General features: G+C 41.5%; 1 protein-coding gene across 1 annotated transcript in view; it reads right to left on the bottom strand.

Annotated features, from left to right (window-relative positions):
- Window positions 1–4,157: 4,157 nt before the first annotated feature.
- Window positions 4,158–17,492, bottom strand: part of LOC135533096 (sialoadhesin-like) — a 15,145-nt gene continuing 1,810 nt past the window's right edge. The window contains exons 2-13 of the mRNA XM_064960487.1: window positions 17,174–17,251; window positions 16,596–16,940; window positions 16,214–16,432; window positions 15,762–16,094; window positions 15,433–15,650; window positions 15,224–15,314; window positions 14,904–15,113; window positions 14,485–14,752; window positions 12,325–12,561; window positions 6,934–7,106; window positions 4,641–4,799; window positions 4,158–4,279 (exon numbers count right to left, since the gene is read on the bottom strand). Coding sequence (XP_064816559.1) covers window positions 4,158–4,279; window positions 4,641–4,799; window positions 6,934–7,106; window positions 12,325–12,561; window positions 14,485–14,752; window positions 14,904–15,113; window positions 15,224–15,314; window positions 15,433–15,650; window positions 15,762–16,094; window positions 16,214–16,432; window positions 16,596–16,940; window positions 17,174–17,251 — 2,453 coding nt within the window. The remainder of the gene's footprint in view (window positions 4,280–4,640; window positions 4,800–6,933; window positions 7,107–12,324; window positions 12,562–14,484; window positions 14,753–14,903; window positions 15,114–15,223; window positions 15,315–15,432; window positions 15,651–15,761; window positions 16,095–16,213; window positions 16,433–16,595; window positions 16,941–17,173; window positions 17,252–17,492) is intronic.

Here is a 17,492-nt window from a genome sequence, read left to right as displayed (position 1 = left end):
CAGCATGTCAGAGAACGGAGGTTACTGTATTAGAGAGGGTCCTACATTTCTATAATAGACAAAATGTCTCCCATTTCTACTTTCAATAAATACAGAACTATGTTAACAATATGTTGACTATTCTATATGGAATGTTTATAATATCTTAGAATGTGTTGCCTTGTCCCTCTAAGTTCTACATGGAACAGGTCAAAGTTCCATTTACATTTGGACAGTTCCATGATGTCATTCATTCTATTCTACAAACACATTCAATTAATCAGATAGAATGGTGAAACACAACATTGGCTACTTGACAAAGTCACATTTAATCACCCAAACACTGATGTCTGTAGTAGTACAATATGCCACTGTCATTTCTTTACACTGATTGCGTCCCAAATAGTGCACTTCCTTTGACCAGAGCCCTATGGGTATGGTATGACCGTGTGTGTTTACATGCCCTCTCAACTTGATTGGCCTGCAGCCCTGTCAATCACCCTTTGCACCGCTGTTCATCCAACCAATCAGGGTGCTTGGATGTGCTGCAGGACACCGCCTCCCCTCACCTTCAGTTAGTGCACGACATGGTCAGTCTTGAGAAGAAGTGTTGTGTTGCTGATAGACTTTTGACATGCAGTTCCTTACTGCAGTGTGAGACCAGCGAATATAACCACACAATAATATAAAACATCTTCAAATGGAAACAGATGTGTCTGCATGTATGTGGTGGTGGTGACCATCAAGAGTAGAGAGACGGGCCTCAACACCATGTTCTAACCAGACAGCACTATAGTGGGCAGAACCTAAACCACTCAGCATTAAGTACGCAGCAGGTCTCGGCATATCCAGCTAACCGCTCAGACGAGATCCAGCTGTTACACATGTAAAAACGGTCTGGATGACCTCTACTAATCCCTAGGTACTGACTCAGGAATGTGTGAAGGACCACAGGGACGTCAAAGGGTGTTATTGTGACCACAACAAGGCCCTCCGGTTCACTTTGGGTTCTTATACAACAGGATTTCTAGGAGGAGAGAGATACATGAAAATATAACTAAACCTTCTCTCCAGCTGCTTCTTACCCATTGTGCTTTTTGTCCCTTCCTGCCTCCCGTCCAGGATGAGAACAATCAGAAGTCCATGCATCTGTTCAACAACGTCACTTAGTGACACTTCCTGTGGGTGTGGCCTATCAGAAGGGATGCCCATATTTACCCCCACCCCATGTTCTATCCCATAATCAGACTCAATGGGACTGTCAGGGGGGTAAACCTCTCCATTGGATCTTCACCCTCCCATCCACCCCTAACTCCTCCTTCCTACCTGGGAAAGTATGACACTAGTTAGGGGGTCAAGAAACATATGACAGTTGGACAAAATGGTGGATATTCAGTACAGACACTATCTAGGGGAATGTACATAAGGCCCATTGAGTCTGCATCAAAGTCTAGAGAGCTGGCTGTTATGGACGTAGAAATGTTCAAACACACATCCTACACAGTATAGATGTCAACACTTCTCCCTACCCTGGTTAACAGGGAGGTGATGCTGAGTCAGTTCATCTGAACCAACAACACTTACTGGCAGTGCAGAGAAACAAGAAGTATCCTACTGTAAGTGTGAGTTCTGTGGTTGACACATTTCAAAAGTAGCCTAGTCAGGATGTTAAGACATTAACGTGCATAAACAACATGTCAGAAAATAGTTGTATTTGTATATTTGAGGAGTGGGCCTAGATTTTATAAACAGGCTAAATATGACCCATTCCCATCACTCCTCATCAGCTGCCTCAAAGTGGTACTGAAGGTTCCAGTGTTCTAGACTAGAGCTCCACCTACTGGCTTCTCAACATTACTGCAGCCTCCAGTCCTCATATTACGTCCTCATTCCTTTGGCAGTAATAGGAATAAAATTAATGGATAGTGTTCCATTCATTCCAGCCATTACAATGAGTCCATCCTCCTATATCTCCGCCCACCAGCCTCCTCTGTTGTACAGTACTTTTAGTAGCTTTAGCTAGCAGATAATCCAATGAACATCACCATAGCCTGCTGTATTGACTGTGTCATGTATTGTAGTCTGCTGTCCATAAATTATGCAGTTCAGTCAACTCAACATTCCAAATCAATATACAGTCCTGTGTGCATATATTTTACATATGGGTGGTCCTGGTAACCAAACCCATTACGTTGCAGGTGCCATGTTCTACCAACTGAGTTACATAGGAACATGTTCTGTATAGTAATGTTTCTCACTGTGTGTCATGTTAATACTACTCCTAAACACAACCCACCATCACTGTGTCTCATGTTAATACTACTCCTAAACACAACCCACCATCACTGTGTCTCATGTTAATACTACTCCTAAACACAACCCACCAACACTGTGTCTCATGTTAATACTACTCCTAAACACAACCCACCATCACTGTCTCATGTTATTACTACTCCTAAACACAACCCACCATCACTGTGTCTCATGTTAATACTACTCCTAAACACAACCCACCATCACTGTGTCTCATGTTAATACTACTCCTAAAGCTCTTGTGAAGCATCAACTCATCACTCTCACTCTTACTGTCACTCTGTTGCTCTCAGAGCTCTTAAAATAGCATAACGTCTTCATGTGAAACACCATGTACAATGTACTTCCCATCTTTTGTAGCATAGAATATAGCTCAGAATTTGCCAAGGGGGCCAATCATATTGGTCGTGACTGTAAATCCACGAATCAGATTAATATGTCAAAATGCATTCACACGCACAGTTATTCTTGACCCTGTTATACTGTGGCAGTGAACATGACCATATTGAATAGAGATCTGGGTATTACTGGCAAACTCTACTGATCATGTTTTAAACATGTAAATGAATAAACTGAACTAAACTAAACACATGAAACCAAAGTCCAGAGTCAGTATTCACAATGTGTATCAGAGTAGGAGAGCTGATCTGGGATCAGTTTAGCCTTTTAGATCATAATTATATGGACCGTCTGAGACACTTTATGAATACAGGCCCTGATGTAACAACCATAACACAGTTCAAAATAAACCAACAAGTACAAAGATACAGGCAGTCATGTGATGTTTGGCTAAAAACATCAAAACTAAAACTATATTTCAAGATATTGTCAAGTGTACTTACAGAGTGAAGTGAAGAGGAGAGGTCTTGAACAGTGAGTCAACTTACTGTCACTGCGTGGAAACAAGAAGTAGTCTACTGTAAGTGTTAGTAGAAGCAGGCGTAGCCTATGTGTGAGTTCTGGGGTTGACACATTTTAAAGTAGCCTAGTCAGGTCATTAACATGCAGCAACAGCATGTCACATAAGGTGATGTTACTGTATCTAAATAGAAAATGGTCTAAAGTCAGAATACTGTAGTTACATTTCTTTATTTGAGGAGTGGACCTACATGTTTTACAAGAGACAAAATGTGACCCATTCCCATCACTCCTCATCAGCTGGTACTGAAGGTTCCAGGAGTCCTGAGGGGAGGAGATGTCCACTACTGGAATCATCATGGGAGGAGATGTCCACTACTGGAATCCTCATGGGAGGAGATGTCCACTACTGGAATCCTCATGGAGGAGATGTCCACTACTGGAATCATCATGGGAGGAGATGTCCACTACTGGAATCATCATGGGAGGAGATATCCACTACTGGAATCATCATGGGAGGAGATGTCCACTACTGGAATCATCATGGGAGGAGATATCCACTACTGGAATCATCATGGGAGGAGATGTCCACTACTGGAATCATCATGGGAGGAGATGTCCACTACTGGAATCATCATGGGAGGAGATATCCACTACTGGAATCATCATGGGAGGAGATGTCCACTACTGGAATCATCATGGGAGGAGATGTCCACTACTGGAATCATCATGGGAGGAGATGTCCACTACTGGAATCATCATGGGAGGAGATGTCCACTACTGGAATCATCATGGGAGGAGATGTCCACTACTGGAATCATCATGGGAGGAGATGTCCACTACTGGAGTCCTGAGGGGAGGAGAGGTCCACCACTGGATGGAGGAGATGTCCACTACTGGAATCATGATGGGAGGAGATGTCCACTACTGGAATCATCATGGGAGGAGATGTCCACCACTGGAGATGTCCACTGGAGTCATGAGGGAGGAGAGGTCCATCACTGGAGTCATGAGGGGAGGAGAGGTCCACCACTGGAGTCCACTGGGGTCCTGAGGGGAGGGATGTCCAGGAGAATCATCATGGGAGGAGATCCACTACTGGAGTCCTGAGGGGAGGAGATGTCCATCACTGGAGTTATGAGAGGAGGAGAGGTCCACTGGAGTCACAAGGGTAGGAGAGGTCCACCGCTGGAGTCATGAGGGGAGGAGAGGTCAACTGAGTCATGAGGAGGAGAGGTCCACCACTGGAGTCCTGAGGGGAGGAGAGGTCCACTACTGGAGTCATGAGGGGAGGAGAGGTCCACTACTGGAGTCATGAGGGGATTAGAGGTCCACCACTGGAGTCATGAGGGGAGGAGAGGTCCACCACTGGAGTCATGAGGGGAGGAGAGGTCCACCACTGGAGTCATGAGGGGAGGAGAGGTCCACCACTGGAGTCCTGAGGGGAGGAGAGGTCCACCACTGGAGTCCTGAGGGGAGGAGAGGTCCACCACTGGAGTCCTGGAGGGGAGAGGAGAGGTCCACCACTGGAGTCCTGAGGGGAGACACACTGGAGTCCAGAGAGAGGAGAGGTCTTCCACTGGAGTCCTGAGGGGAGGAGAGGTCCATCACTGGAGTCATGAGGGGAGGAGAGGTCCACCAGCGCAATCCTGAGGGGAGGAGAGGTCCACTACTGGAGTCATGAGGGGAGGAGATGCCCTCCCCTCCAGAAACATTGTAGCTAAACCTCACAATAAATCAATGTTAGATGTACAGCATGTATTTCTTTATTGTCATGTTTTGGTTAAATCAGAAATAATGGCTATGCTCACTGTGGTGGGGTCTGGTAGTGCAGTCTGTATATACTATGCCCCCTGTGGTGGGGTCTGGTAGTGCAGTCTGTATATACTATGCCCCCTGTGGTGGGGTCTGGTAGTGCAGTCTGTATATACTATGCCCCTTGCGGTGGGGTCTGGTAGTGCAGTCTGTATATACTATGCCCCTTGCGGTGGGGTCTGGTAGTGCAGTCTGTATATACTATGCCCCTTGCGGTGGGGTCTGGTAGTGCAGTCTGTATATACTATGCACCTATATACTTGCCCCTTTTTTATGAGCATGGCCTTATTTCTATCACAGCATTTTGGATGACGGTCATTCATATTCCGTTCACCCAGCTCAATGTAACATCAATACATTTAAGCTACTCCATGTCATGATACTCTAGTGTTCCTTATAGCCATCATGAGGTTGTTACAACCGAGCCTATGAATGAACGGCTACAACGTAGGTTCACAGGTCGAGCGAAATATTTGAGTATTCAATGTGACAGACAGTGACACATTCAATACCGCCTTGCACACTCTGGCCTGCATCTAGCTGATCTAGGATGTAATTATTCGTCCGACAGTTGCAAACAAGAGTTTCTCTTTGACAAATTCAGGTAATGTTTACCCCCATTTCGTTCCATTTGCTTTCTTTAAAACAACTTTTTTTCAACAGAATAGGTGGAATGAATTCACCTCTGATCACATTCAAACACAGTTCACTTTCAAAACAGACACATACAAACAGCATGATCACATTGGCAATTATAGAATTCCTTCTCGCATCTCTGAATTATACTCCTCTCACCTTTTGCCTTCACTTGTGGACTTCAGTGCACAACACATCAGCTGTCTGTGAGCAGGAGAAAAAACCTTTGATTGGTCGGACAACATGTCAGTTCATGCTGCAAGAGCTCTGATAGGTTGGAGGACATCGTCCGGAAGTTGTCATAATTACTTTGTAAGTCTATGGAAGGGGTTGAGAACCATGAGCCTCCTCGGTTCTGTATTGAAGTCATTGTACCCAGAGGAGGACAAAAACTAACTGTCCTCCGGTTACACCATGGTGCTACCCTACAGAGTGCTGTTGAGGCTACTGTAGACCTTCATTGCAAAACAGCTGTTTTAGTGAAAATAAATACTGGCTGTGCTTATACAGCTGAATACCCTTCACTGGAGGAGCACACAAAGGGTTAAACTAGGGTCATTTCAGTAAATATAAATGATATTTCTGAGGTTAATAAGACAACTAAGCAGCACTGCCTCTGTGTTTGAGTAATCAACTCGACACTAAGATTATATTATTTGAATCAGCTGTGTAGTGCTTGGGCAAAAACCAAAACGTTCACACCTTGGGGTCCCCAGGACTGAGATGAGGAGATGCTGGCCGAGCCACTCACGGTTAAATGATTCAATGTCGCCATCATGTGTCTAATAGGCAGAAATACAAGAAACAAGAGCTGAGTGGAAATAGTTATGAATCAATGTATTAATAGTTGATCAAATAATGTGTGTATTTATTGTCTTAAATGTTGATCTTATTTACAACATGATGCTTATACTGTATTGACACTAAACCACGCTGTAAAAACTGCAAAGGTAAACATGTATTTAACGTATATAAAATACATAATAATGATAGTTAATAATGAAAAATGTGATGACAAAACACGTGATATCATGAAACTGAACAATATATTATTATGTAATATAAAATTATAATTAATATAAAATGTAAAAAACTGCAAATGTTTAAATGTATGTAATGTGCTGAAGACATGTTTTTAAACAAAAAAAATCTAAAATCTAAAATCTATAATAAGTAATAATGTCTAACAGCAATACAAAGTAAATCATCCTTAAACACATCAGGAGAAACTTAGTCGGGGCTCCTGAGTGGTGCAGTGGTCTAAGGCACTGCATCACAGTTACTAGCTGTGCCACTAGAGATCCTGGTTTGAGTCGGCCGCGACCGGGAGACCCATCAGGCGGTGGATAACTGGCCCAGCGTCTTCCGGGTTAGGGGAGGGTTTGGTAGGCAGGGACGTCCTTGTTCCATTGCGCTCTAGCGACTCCTGTGGCGTGTCGGGTGTGACACAGTCGCCAGGTGCAAGGTGTTTCCTCTGACACATCAGTGTGGCTGGCTTGAGTGTTCTGTGGGAAGTGTGGCTTGGTTGGGTTATGTTATGGAGGACGTGTGGCTCTTGACCTTCGACTCTCCCAAGTCCATACGGGAGTTGGACTGGACATGATAACAGGCTACACTAGACTATATATGGATAACAGGCTACATTAGACTATGGATAACAGGCTACATTAGACTATATATGGATAACATGCTACATTCAACTATATATGGATAACAGGCTACATTAGACTATATATGGATAACAGGCTACATTAGACTATATATGGATAACAGGCTACATTAGACTATATATGGATAACATGCTACATTAGACTATATATGGATAACAGGCTACATTAGACTATATATGGATAACAGGCTACATTAGACTATATATGGATAACATGCTACATTAGACTATATATGGATAACAGGCTACATTAGACTATTATATGGATAACATGCTACATTAGACTATATATGGATAACAGGCTACATTAGACTATATATGGATAACAGGCTACATTAGACTATATATGGATAACAGGGATAACTACATTAGACTATATATGGATAACAGGCTACATTAGACTATATATGGATAACAGGCTACATTAGACTATATATGGATAACTATATATGGATAACAGGCTACATTAGACTATATATGGATAACATGCTACATTAGACTATGGATAACAGGCTATATTAGACTTATATATGGATAACAGGCTACATTAGACTATATATGGATAACAGGCTACATTGACTATATATGGATAACAGGCTACATTAGACTATATATGGATAACATGCTACATTAGACTATATATGGATAACAGGCTACATTAGACTATATATGGATAACAGGCTACATTAGACTATATATGGATAACAGGCTACATTAGACTATATATGGATAACAGTCTACATTAGACTATATATGGATAACATGCTACATTCAGGCTACTATATATATGGATAACAGGCTACATTAGACTATATATGGATAACAGGCTACATTAGACTATATATGGATAACAGGCTACATTAGACTATGTATGGATAACATGCTACATTAGACTATATATGGATAACAGGATACATTAGACTATATATGGATAACATGGCTAAAGACTATATATGTATAACTGTAACAGTGATATAATGTATTCTCTTAGACTACCAGTTGGACAAAATGGTGGACTGTATTAACATCTAACTACCTATGTATGACTATATATGCTAAATGGTGGACATTTATGGATAACAGGCTACATTAGACTATATATGGATCTCTATACATGCTAGTATGGACAAAATGGTGGAATGTCATTCTCTAACTACCAGTTGGACAAAATGGTGGACTGTCATTCTCTAACTACCAGTTGGACAAAATGGTGGACTGTCATTCTCTAACTACCAGTTGGACAAAATGGTGGACCGTCATTCTCTTACTACCAGTTGGACAAAATGGTGGACCGTCATTCTTATATCAGGCAATAATCTCACTGCCTGGTCTGAACTCGTTAACTGTCAGATATATTATTGTCAATCATCAACATTCCAGAATGTTCTATCTCTCAGTGTTCTGGATTGGAATGCCATCACTGACTGAATTACCCTCCACACTCCAAACATAGATGTTATGTCATGTTGTGTGTTTTAAAAATGACAATGAATAATATTTAATGTAACTGGTTGTGTGTCTAGGTGCTGGACATTGCTCCTTCTGAAAGTGTCTGTGGAGTTTTTGTACTGACATGATAATAATGATGAAGATGAATGAACCACTATTGCTATACAAACTAATGTAAATGTCTTATTTGTAGTTACTGTATGTAGTGTAAAGTACAAGAGGTGTGATTTTGAAAGCGTTTCACTTTCTCTCCACTGAAGATTCTGTTATAACAAGGTAAAAACAATGACAATGAAGTTCATTCTTAAAAGTCTATTTTTTTAAATGTCACAACACAGTTTACAAAAAATAAAATTTGATAAAAGCAATAAGAAACGTTGCATCAAGCAGAACTCTTTCCTGGACGTTGAGGCAAAAGTCTCACAAGTTTGATGATTGTTTCAGAAACATAACATAAAAAAGATAGAATTATATACAATGCATTGGGAAAGTATTCAGACCCCTTGACTTTTTTAAAATGTTGATATGTTACAGCCTTATTCTAAAATAGATTAAATAAAAATATACCACACTATCCCCATAATGGCAAAACAAAAACAGGTTTTTAGAAAGGTTTTCAAATGTATTAAAACTAAAAAACAGAAATACATTATTTAGATAAGTGTTCAGACCTTTTGATTTGAGACTCGAAATTGAACTCAGCTGCATCCTGTTTCTATTAATCATCCTTGAGATGTTTCTACAACTTGATTGGAGTCCACCTGTAGTAAATTAAATTAATTGGATATGATTTGGAAAGGCACACCTGTCTACAAGGTCCCACAGTTTGCAGTGCATGTCAGAGCAAAAATAATGAGGTCGAAGGATTTGTCTCTAGAACTCCAAGACAGGATTGTGCTGAGGCACAGATCTGGGGAAGGGTACCAAAACATTTCTGTATTTTTTAATGTCCAAGAAAACAGTGGCCTCCATCATTCTTAAATAGAAGACGTTTGGAACCACCAAGACTCTTCCTAGAGCTGGCCGCCTGGCCAAACTGATCAATCGGGGAGAAGGGCCTTGGTCAGCGAGGTGACCTAGAACCCAATGTTCACTCTGACAGAACTCCAGAGTTCCTCTGTGGAGATGAGAGAGACTTCAAGAAGGACAGCCATCTCTGCAGCACTCCACCAATCAGGCCTTTATGGTAGAGTGGCCAGACAGAAGCAGAAGCCAATGGCACATGAAAGACTGCTTGGAGGTTGCCAAAAGGCAACTAAAGACTCTCAGACCATGAGAAACAAGATTATCTGGTCTGATGAAACCTGAATGACAAGCATCGCGCCTGGAGGAAACCTGGCACCATCCCTACGTTAAAGCATGGTGGTGGCAGCATCATGCTGTGGGGATATTTTTCAGCGGCAGGGACTGGGAGACTAGTCAGGATCGAGGGAAAGATGAATGGAGAAAAGTACAGAGAGATCCTTGATGAAAACCAGCTCCAGAGGGCTCAGGGCTTCAGACTGGGGTGAAGGTTCAACCTTCCAATAGGACAAGGACCCTAAGCACACAGCCAAGACAAAGCAGGAGTTGCTTCGGGAGAAATCTCAATGTCCTTGAGTGGCCCAGCCAGAGCCCGGACTTGAACCTGATCGAACATCCCTGGAGAGACCTGGAAATATCTGTTCAGCGACGCTCCCCATCCAACACGACCAAGCTTGAGAGGATCTGGCGATAAGAATGGGAGAAATTCCCCAAATACAGGTGTGCCACGCTTGTAGCGTCATACCCAAGAAGACTCGAGGCTGTAATCGCTGCCAAAGGTGCTTTGACAGAGTACTGATTAAAGGGTCTGAAAACTTATGTAAATGTGATATTGCAGTTTTTTTGTATTTAAACATTTGCAAAATTGTCTAAAAACATTTTTTGCTTTAGCATTATGAGTTTAGTGTGTTGATTGATGAGGAGAGAACTATTTCATAAATTTGAGCAAAAGTTAGAAACATCACAACATGTGGAAAAAGTCAAGGGGTCTGAATACTTTCCGAATGCACTGTAAGATATAAATGGAACTCAAGGTTGCCTACGTCAGAATACAATATTTTTCAACGTAAAATATATATAAAAAATGTTAAGGTCCCTTATTAAGGTCCACATTCATCATTGTTTCAGAGTCATAACTGACCCTAGATCAGAACTCCTACTCTACATTTGAATAGAGTCGTCCTGTGGCTCAGTTGGTACAGCATGGTGCATGGGTTCAATTCCTGCTGGGACTTCCCATACGAAAAGTGTTTTCAAACATGACTGTAATGACTTGGATAAAAGTGTCTACTCGATGGCATATATTATTAAATACTATTATAAACTGGGTAGTTTTGGCCCTGGATGCTGATTGGCTGAAACAGCATTTCAGAAGTCTATACTGTATATCAGACAATATACCACGGGTATGACGTAAAAAGACTTGTTTACTGTTCTATTTATGTTGTCAACCAGTTTAAAATAAGCCGTGGAACAGTATGTTGGTCATATACCACAAACCCCTGAAGTACCTTGTTGCCATTATAAACTTAAGCAATAAGGCCTGAGGAGGTGTAGTATATGGCCAATATACTACCGCTAAGGGCTGTTCTTATGCACAATGCAACGGAGTGCTTGGATGCACCACAAACCCCGAGGTGCCTTATTTTAAACTGGTTACCAATGTCCTTAGACCAGTAAATACAAATGTTAATACCCATGGTATACGGTCTGGTATACCACGCCTGTCAGCTAATCAGCATTCAGGGCTCAAACCACCCAGTTTATAATGGTCAATATTCCACACCTCCACAGGCATTATATCACTTAGTTTAGATATACAGGTCCAGATATACAAGTTTTTGTCAAACTTGTTCTGTTCAGGTCTTCTTCTTTCTGGGTTTGTTGTGTTCAGGTCTTCTTGGTTCTGGGTTTGTTGTGTTCAGGTCTTCTTGGTTCTTTTGTTGTGTTTGGGTCTTCTTGGTTCTGGGTTTGTTGTGTTCAGGTCTTCTTGGTTCTGGGTTTGTTGTTTTCAGTTCATGGTTCTGTTCAGGTCTTCTTGGTTCTGGGTTTGTTGTGTTCAGGTCTTCTTGGTTCTGGGTTTGTTGTGTTCAGGTCTTCTTGGTTGGTCTTCTTGTTTCTGTTTGTTGTGTTCAGGTCTTCTTGGTTCTGGGTTTGTTGTGTTCAGGTCTTCTTGGTTCTGGGTTTGTTGTGTTCAGGTCTTCTTGGTTCAGGGTTTGTTGACTGTACTGTAGAGAACAGAGGAGTCCTCCTCAGCTGCTTGTGTTGCTGAGGGTCTGAAGAGAGAAACAAAATGAAACAAAGACAGTGTCCCAAATGGTGTCACCCTATAGGGCTCTGTCTAAAGTAGTGCACTAAATAGGGAATAGGGTGCCATTTGGAACAGAAGAACAGTTCCTCAAAACCATCATCACATCTCTCCCTCATTATAGACATGTCATAGTAACTGTCCTGAGATGTCCATTGTTGGGTTCATAGTTTGGCTTCATAGTTTTCACTAAGGGTCAACTGTTTTGCTCATTGATGACATCTCCTACAATAAACTGCAGCATATGAATGACCTTAATGCAGAATATGCTCACCGGGTGGCAGCACAGGGGAGGTTGAATTTCAGAGCAGCGTACTGGACATCCTCATCCTCTTTCTGGGGCTGAGGCACCTGGACGGTGGAGTACAGAGGCACTTCCTGGTTTTTGGAGCCAGAGAAGTGGACGCTGGCGTAGTGAACATCATCCTGGTTGTCTGTGTCAGCTGTCTGTGCTGCAGTAGAGGTCATGGCCATGTTTGAGATGTTGTCATACACTGGACTAGAGTCTCCCCTGATGGAGAAGGACAGACAACATGATGAGTGAAATGTTCCACAAAGAATAATCTGTTTCCAACAGACTCACCTGTACATTCACAGTCTCACTTCATTCTCTGATTCCAACAGACTCACCTGTCCATCATCAGACTCACCTGTCTCTTGTTCCAACAGACTTGTGGGTTCTCTCTGATTCCAACAGCTCACCTTCATTCTCTGTTTTGCAGACATTAATTCTATGAATACATTACATTCATGTTTCCAACAGACTCACCTGTACACATTTTCTGATGTGTCTCTTGTGTCAGAGGTGCTAGGCATTAATTAATACATTTATTATGAACAACAATGAACAAAGTAATTTAATAAAAAGAGTTGAGTTTCTTTAAAAATTCTCTCACCTGAACCACATGAGTCCAGAGAGACAGAGGATGAGAACCAGAACCCACTATGATTCCTACAGCTGCAGTCAGGACTGAGGTTTGTTTCACTATAATAAAATAGGGATGATATGAGAACAATATAATAAACAATATATAATTAACTAATCTAATCTGAATGTATATATAATTATAACACAAAGTATGATAAGCCAGCACAAATATTAATATTAGATTGAAACATAATTTTGTGTTGAAATATATAAGCTGAAACTTCACCTGGTAAAATGATCATCAGAGCTGTAGAGTTCCTAGATCTCTTCTATTCCAGGCCTCACAGTAAATGTCCACTGTCCACTGACTTGATGTTACTGATGTTGTACATCTGTCCACATCCATTTAGAAAAGTCTCATTTTGAAAGTACCAGGTGTATTTGTCCACACAGGTGGGTTGGCATCACTGCTGCAGGTCAGAGTCACTGAACTGCCCTCCACTATTTCACCAGAGGGACTGACTGACACTGAGGTGTTCTTTGGGCCATCTGGTGGACAATATGTAACAGAGTGTATTAAATAGTGTTTTACTTGTTATTGAAATATGAATTTAAATGTGATTCTCTGATTAAAGTCAGGTGACTACTTACACTGAACGTCCACAAACACAGAAGAAGAGTTGATTTAGAAATTTATTCTCAGCCTCACAGTAATATTCTCCTCTGTCCTCAGAGATGATGTAAGTGATGCTGTAACTCTGTCCTGATGCTTTTGGTGAGGTTATGTTCTGTACCAGGTGTATTTGTCCACAGGTGGGTTGGCATCACTGCTGCAGGTCAGAGTCACTGAACTGCCCTCCACTATTTCACCAGAGGGACTGACTGACACTGAGGGGTTCTTTGGTTTATCTGATGTAAAGGAGAATTTGTCAGAGGGATATGACTAGTATATTTACCACAGTAGTATATTTACCACAGTAGTATTTTACCACAGTAGTATATTTACCACAGTAGTATATTTACCACAGTAGTATATTTACCACAGTAGTATATTTAACACAGTAGTATATTTACCACAGTAGTATATCTACCACAGTAGTATATTTACACAGTAGTATATTTACCACAGTAGTATATTTACCACAGTAGTATATTTACCACAGTAGTATATTTACCACAGTAGTATATTTACCACAGTAGTATATCTACACAGTAGTATATTTACCACAGTAGTATATTTACCACAGTAGTATATTTACCACAGTAGTATATTTACCACAGTATTATATTTACCACAGTAGTATATTTACACAGTAGTATATCTACCACAGTAGTATATTTACCACAGTAGTATATTTACACAGTAGTATATTTACCTGGTAGTATATTTACAAATGACATGTCATGTCAAAAATAAATTATCTGTTTAGTTAGAGAACTATCTAAAACTCTAACTTACACAAAACGTTAACAAATACTCATTTGGAAATGATATGCTTAAGGACTACTTCATTTAATTATAATTGTTTTGCTACCTTCTCATTGAAACACTGAGCTGTACTTTACTCTTTCACATCCATGTTGATGGTCCCAGACCTGTCTGTCCCCATCTCATTCTGGGACTCACAGTAGTACTCTCCACTGTCAGATGACTGGATGTGACTGAAGACATGCTGTGGTCCTGTCATACTCTGACAGTCACCTCCATTCTTCTTGTACCACCAGGTGTAACTCTGGACAGGTGGGTTGGCATCACTGCTGCAGGTCAGAGTCACTGAACTGCCCTCCACTATTTCACCAGAGGGACTGACTGACACTGAGGTCTTTGGTTTATCTGATGTAAAATACCAAATGTTTTGTCAAAGTAATATTAATTAGTAAAAAATATATTTTTTGTTCTGTAATGATTGATAAAGTAAGAGGTCTCTTTTGCCTGAATACATGATACTTTGCTAAGTAGAATATTACTATTGTACTGTACTCACACACTGCAGGAGAGCTGAGACGGCCTTTTACAGCACAGAAGTAGCTGTCTGCATCCTCACTGCTGATGGAGTACATGGGGGAGGAGACACCTTGTACATTCTGTCCGTTCTTGTACCAGATGTAGGTGGGGTTGTCAGTCAGAGTACAGGTGGTGCTACAGGTCAGTGTCTTCTGTCCCTCTGCAGCAGGAGTCACCTTCACCTGCAGACCTGAAACAATATGTATAAAACCACATACACCTCTGTGTCAACAGGATGGTCAATTATTTTCTCCTGTAATTCAATATGATTTACAGTTGTATCATACAGTGTAGTATTACCTGTGACAGACAGAGTTGTTCCTGGGAAACTATGACCCCAGTTCAATGTTGTGTGTTTTAAAAGTGAAGCGATACTCAGCTGAGTCCTCCTCTCTCAGATCTGTGATTCTCAGGGTGAAGGGACCTCTGTATGTTCCAGTGTACTCCACACGACCTGCATACCCTGGGTCTCTGGTTAGGTCTTCAGGGTCGACTTATCACTTCTAAACCAGAGGAGAGTGGAGATCCTCATGGCCTTTTACGGCACAGGAGTAACTGTCTTCATAGTTACTGGAGACTGGGTCTTTGTACTGGGGGGAGGTGCTCTCATCTAGATGTTGTCCGTTCTTATACCAGATGTAGGTGGGGTTGTCAGTCAGAGTACAGGTGGTGATACAGGTCAGTGTCTTCTGTCCCTCTGCAGCAGGAGTCCCCTTCAACTGCAGGTCTAAAACAAAATGTATAAAACCACATACACCTCTGTGTCAACAGGATGGTTAATTTATTTTCTCCTGTAATTCATTATGATTTACAGTTGTAAAATACAGTGTAGTATTACCTGCGACAGACAGAGTTGTTCCTGGGATACTATGACCCCATTCAATGTTGTCGGTTTTAAAAGTGAAGCGATACTCAGCTGAGTCCTCCTCTCTCAGATCTGTGATTCTCAGGGTGAAGGGACCTCTGTATGTTCCAGTGTACTCCACACGACCTGCATACCCTGGGTCAGTGGTTAGGTCTTCAGTGGTCGACTTATCACTTCTAAACCAGAATGATGATTTGGTGTAATAATAACCAACATAAGTACAGGATATGTCCACTGTTGACCCCTTCAAGACACAGATTCTCCTCTTGGTGTAAGTCACTCTGTTGCAGCTCTGACCCTGAACACCTGAAACACAGTGACATAACAAGAAGTCAATTGGATTGTGTTCTAACTTCTTTCTAGAAATGCACAAAGTTCTCAAGTTCTCATAGTGAAACAGTATAATGTATTAAATGAACACTCACACACTGCAGGAGAGTGGAGATCCTCATGGCCTTTTACAGCACAGGAATAACTGGCATCATAGTCATTGGAGACTGAGTCTTTGTACTGGGGGAAGGTGCTCTCATCTAGATGTTGTCCGTTCTTGTACCAGATGTAGGTGGGGTTGTCAGTCAGAGTACAGGTGGTGCTACAGGTCAGTGTCTTATCCTGATGTCCACCAATCACCTTCACCTGAAGACCTGGAGAAAAAACATTATCACTGTAAATCCCTTTATCACTGACTTATCACTCTAATACAAAGATGGAGGAAATCCTATGTTATACAGACATAAACACAAACCAAGACATTTATCCTGAACTAAATGGAATTCAACAGTTGAACTATATTGAATGTTACTGTACCTTTGACAGAAAGAGAGACTCCAGGACTTCCAGAAAATTTCCCTCCTTCCTGATCCGTTAGAAATCTGAACTTGTACGTAGCTGAGTCTCTCTCTCTCAGGTCTGTGATTCTCAGGGTACAGTCTTTCTTCTTATCTCCATGATACTCCAGACGACCTGAATACTCTGGGTCCTGACCTATATCTTCAGGTTCTATACCAGCCTCCATTTTAGTGAACCAGAGTGTTGTTGTGACTTTACCTCTGGGATATGTATAAGAGCAGGTCAGCTCCACTGTTGACCCCTTCAAGGTACAGATACTCTGAGTGGTGTAAGTCACACTCCAGCCATCCTGACCCAGTACCACTTAAACACAGTTAGACATCACAATGGTATCAGAATTAGAACAAGGTATTTGGCTCACACTTTGTTTAGGGTTTGTCCACACTTTGTTGCCATATTGGAAACCACAGATAATCATCACTCAGTGAGGTGTTTAAAGTATTTAAAGTGAAGTGGAGATGCCTAACAGAACACAAGCAAATGTAATACAAATGTCTGTAGATTGACCAACATATAAGTTATGAATGAGACCATACCTGTCACAGACCAGAGAAAGACCACCAACACACTTCCTGCTGTTCTCAAGGCCATTGTTGCATCTCCCACCCTGCAGTCTTAGAAACATAAACAACAACTCACTCTATAGCTGGTGAATAACTCCACCTGATACATTGAAGTAGAAACTGTAAATGGGGTACAGGGCCTCATTACTGAAAATGAACCAGGCTCATATTGTGTTGTGTTGTATTGTGCTACATGGTTGTCTATGTGAATACCGTCTGTCTGTAAGTCTACTGCACTATGTCTGTAATGTGTGTGATGTGTTGCATGTCTGTCTACTTAAACTGACATGAT

The sequence above is a fragment of the Oncorhynchus masou genome, unplaced genomic scaffold (assembly GCF_036934945.1).
Source record: "Oncorhynchus masou masou isolate Uvic2021 unplaced genomic scaffold, UVic_Omas_1.1 unplaced_scaffold_2215, whole genome shotgun sequence".
In the NCBI taxonomy this organism is placed as follows: Eukaryota; Metazoa; Chordata; class Actinopteri; order Salmoniformes; family Salmonidae; genus Oncorhynchus; species Oncorhynchus masou.
The sequence above is the reverse complement of the archived record's forward strand: the minus strand, read 5'-3'. Positions and strand labels throughout refer to the sequence as shown.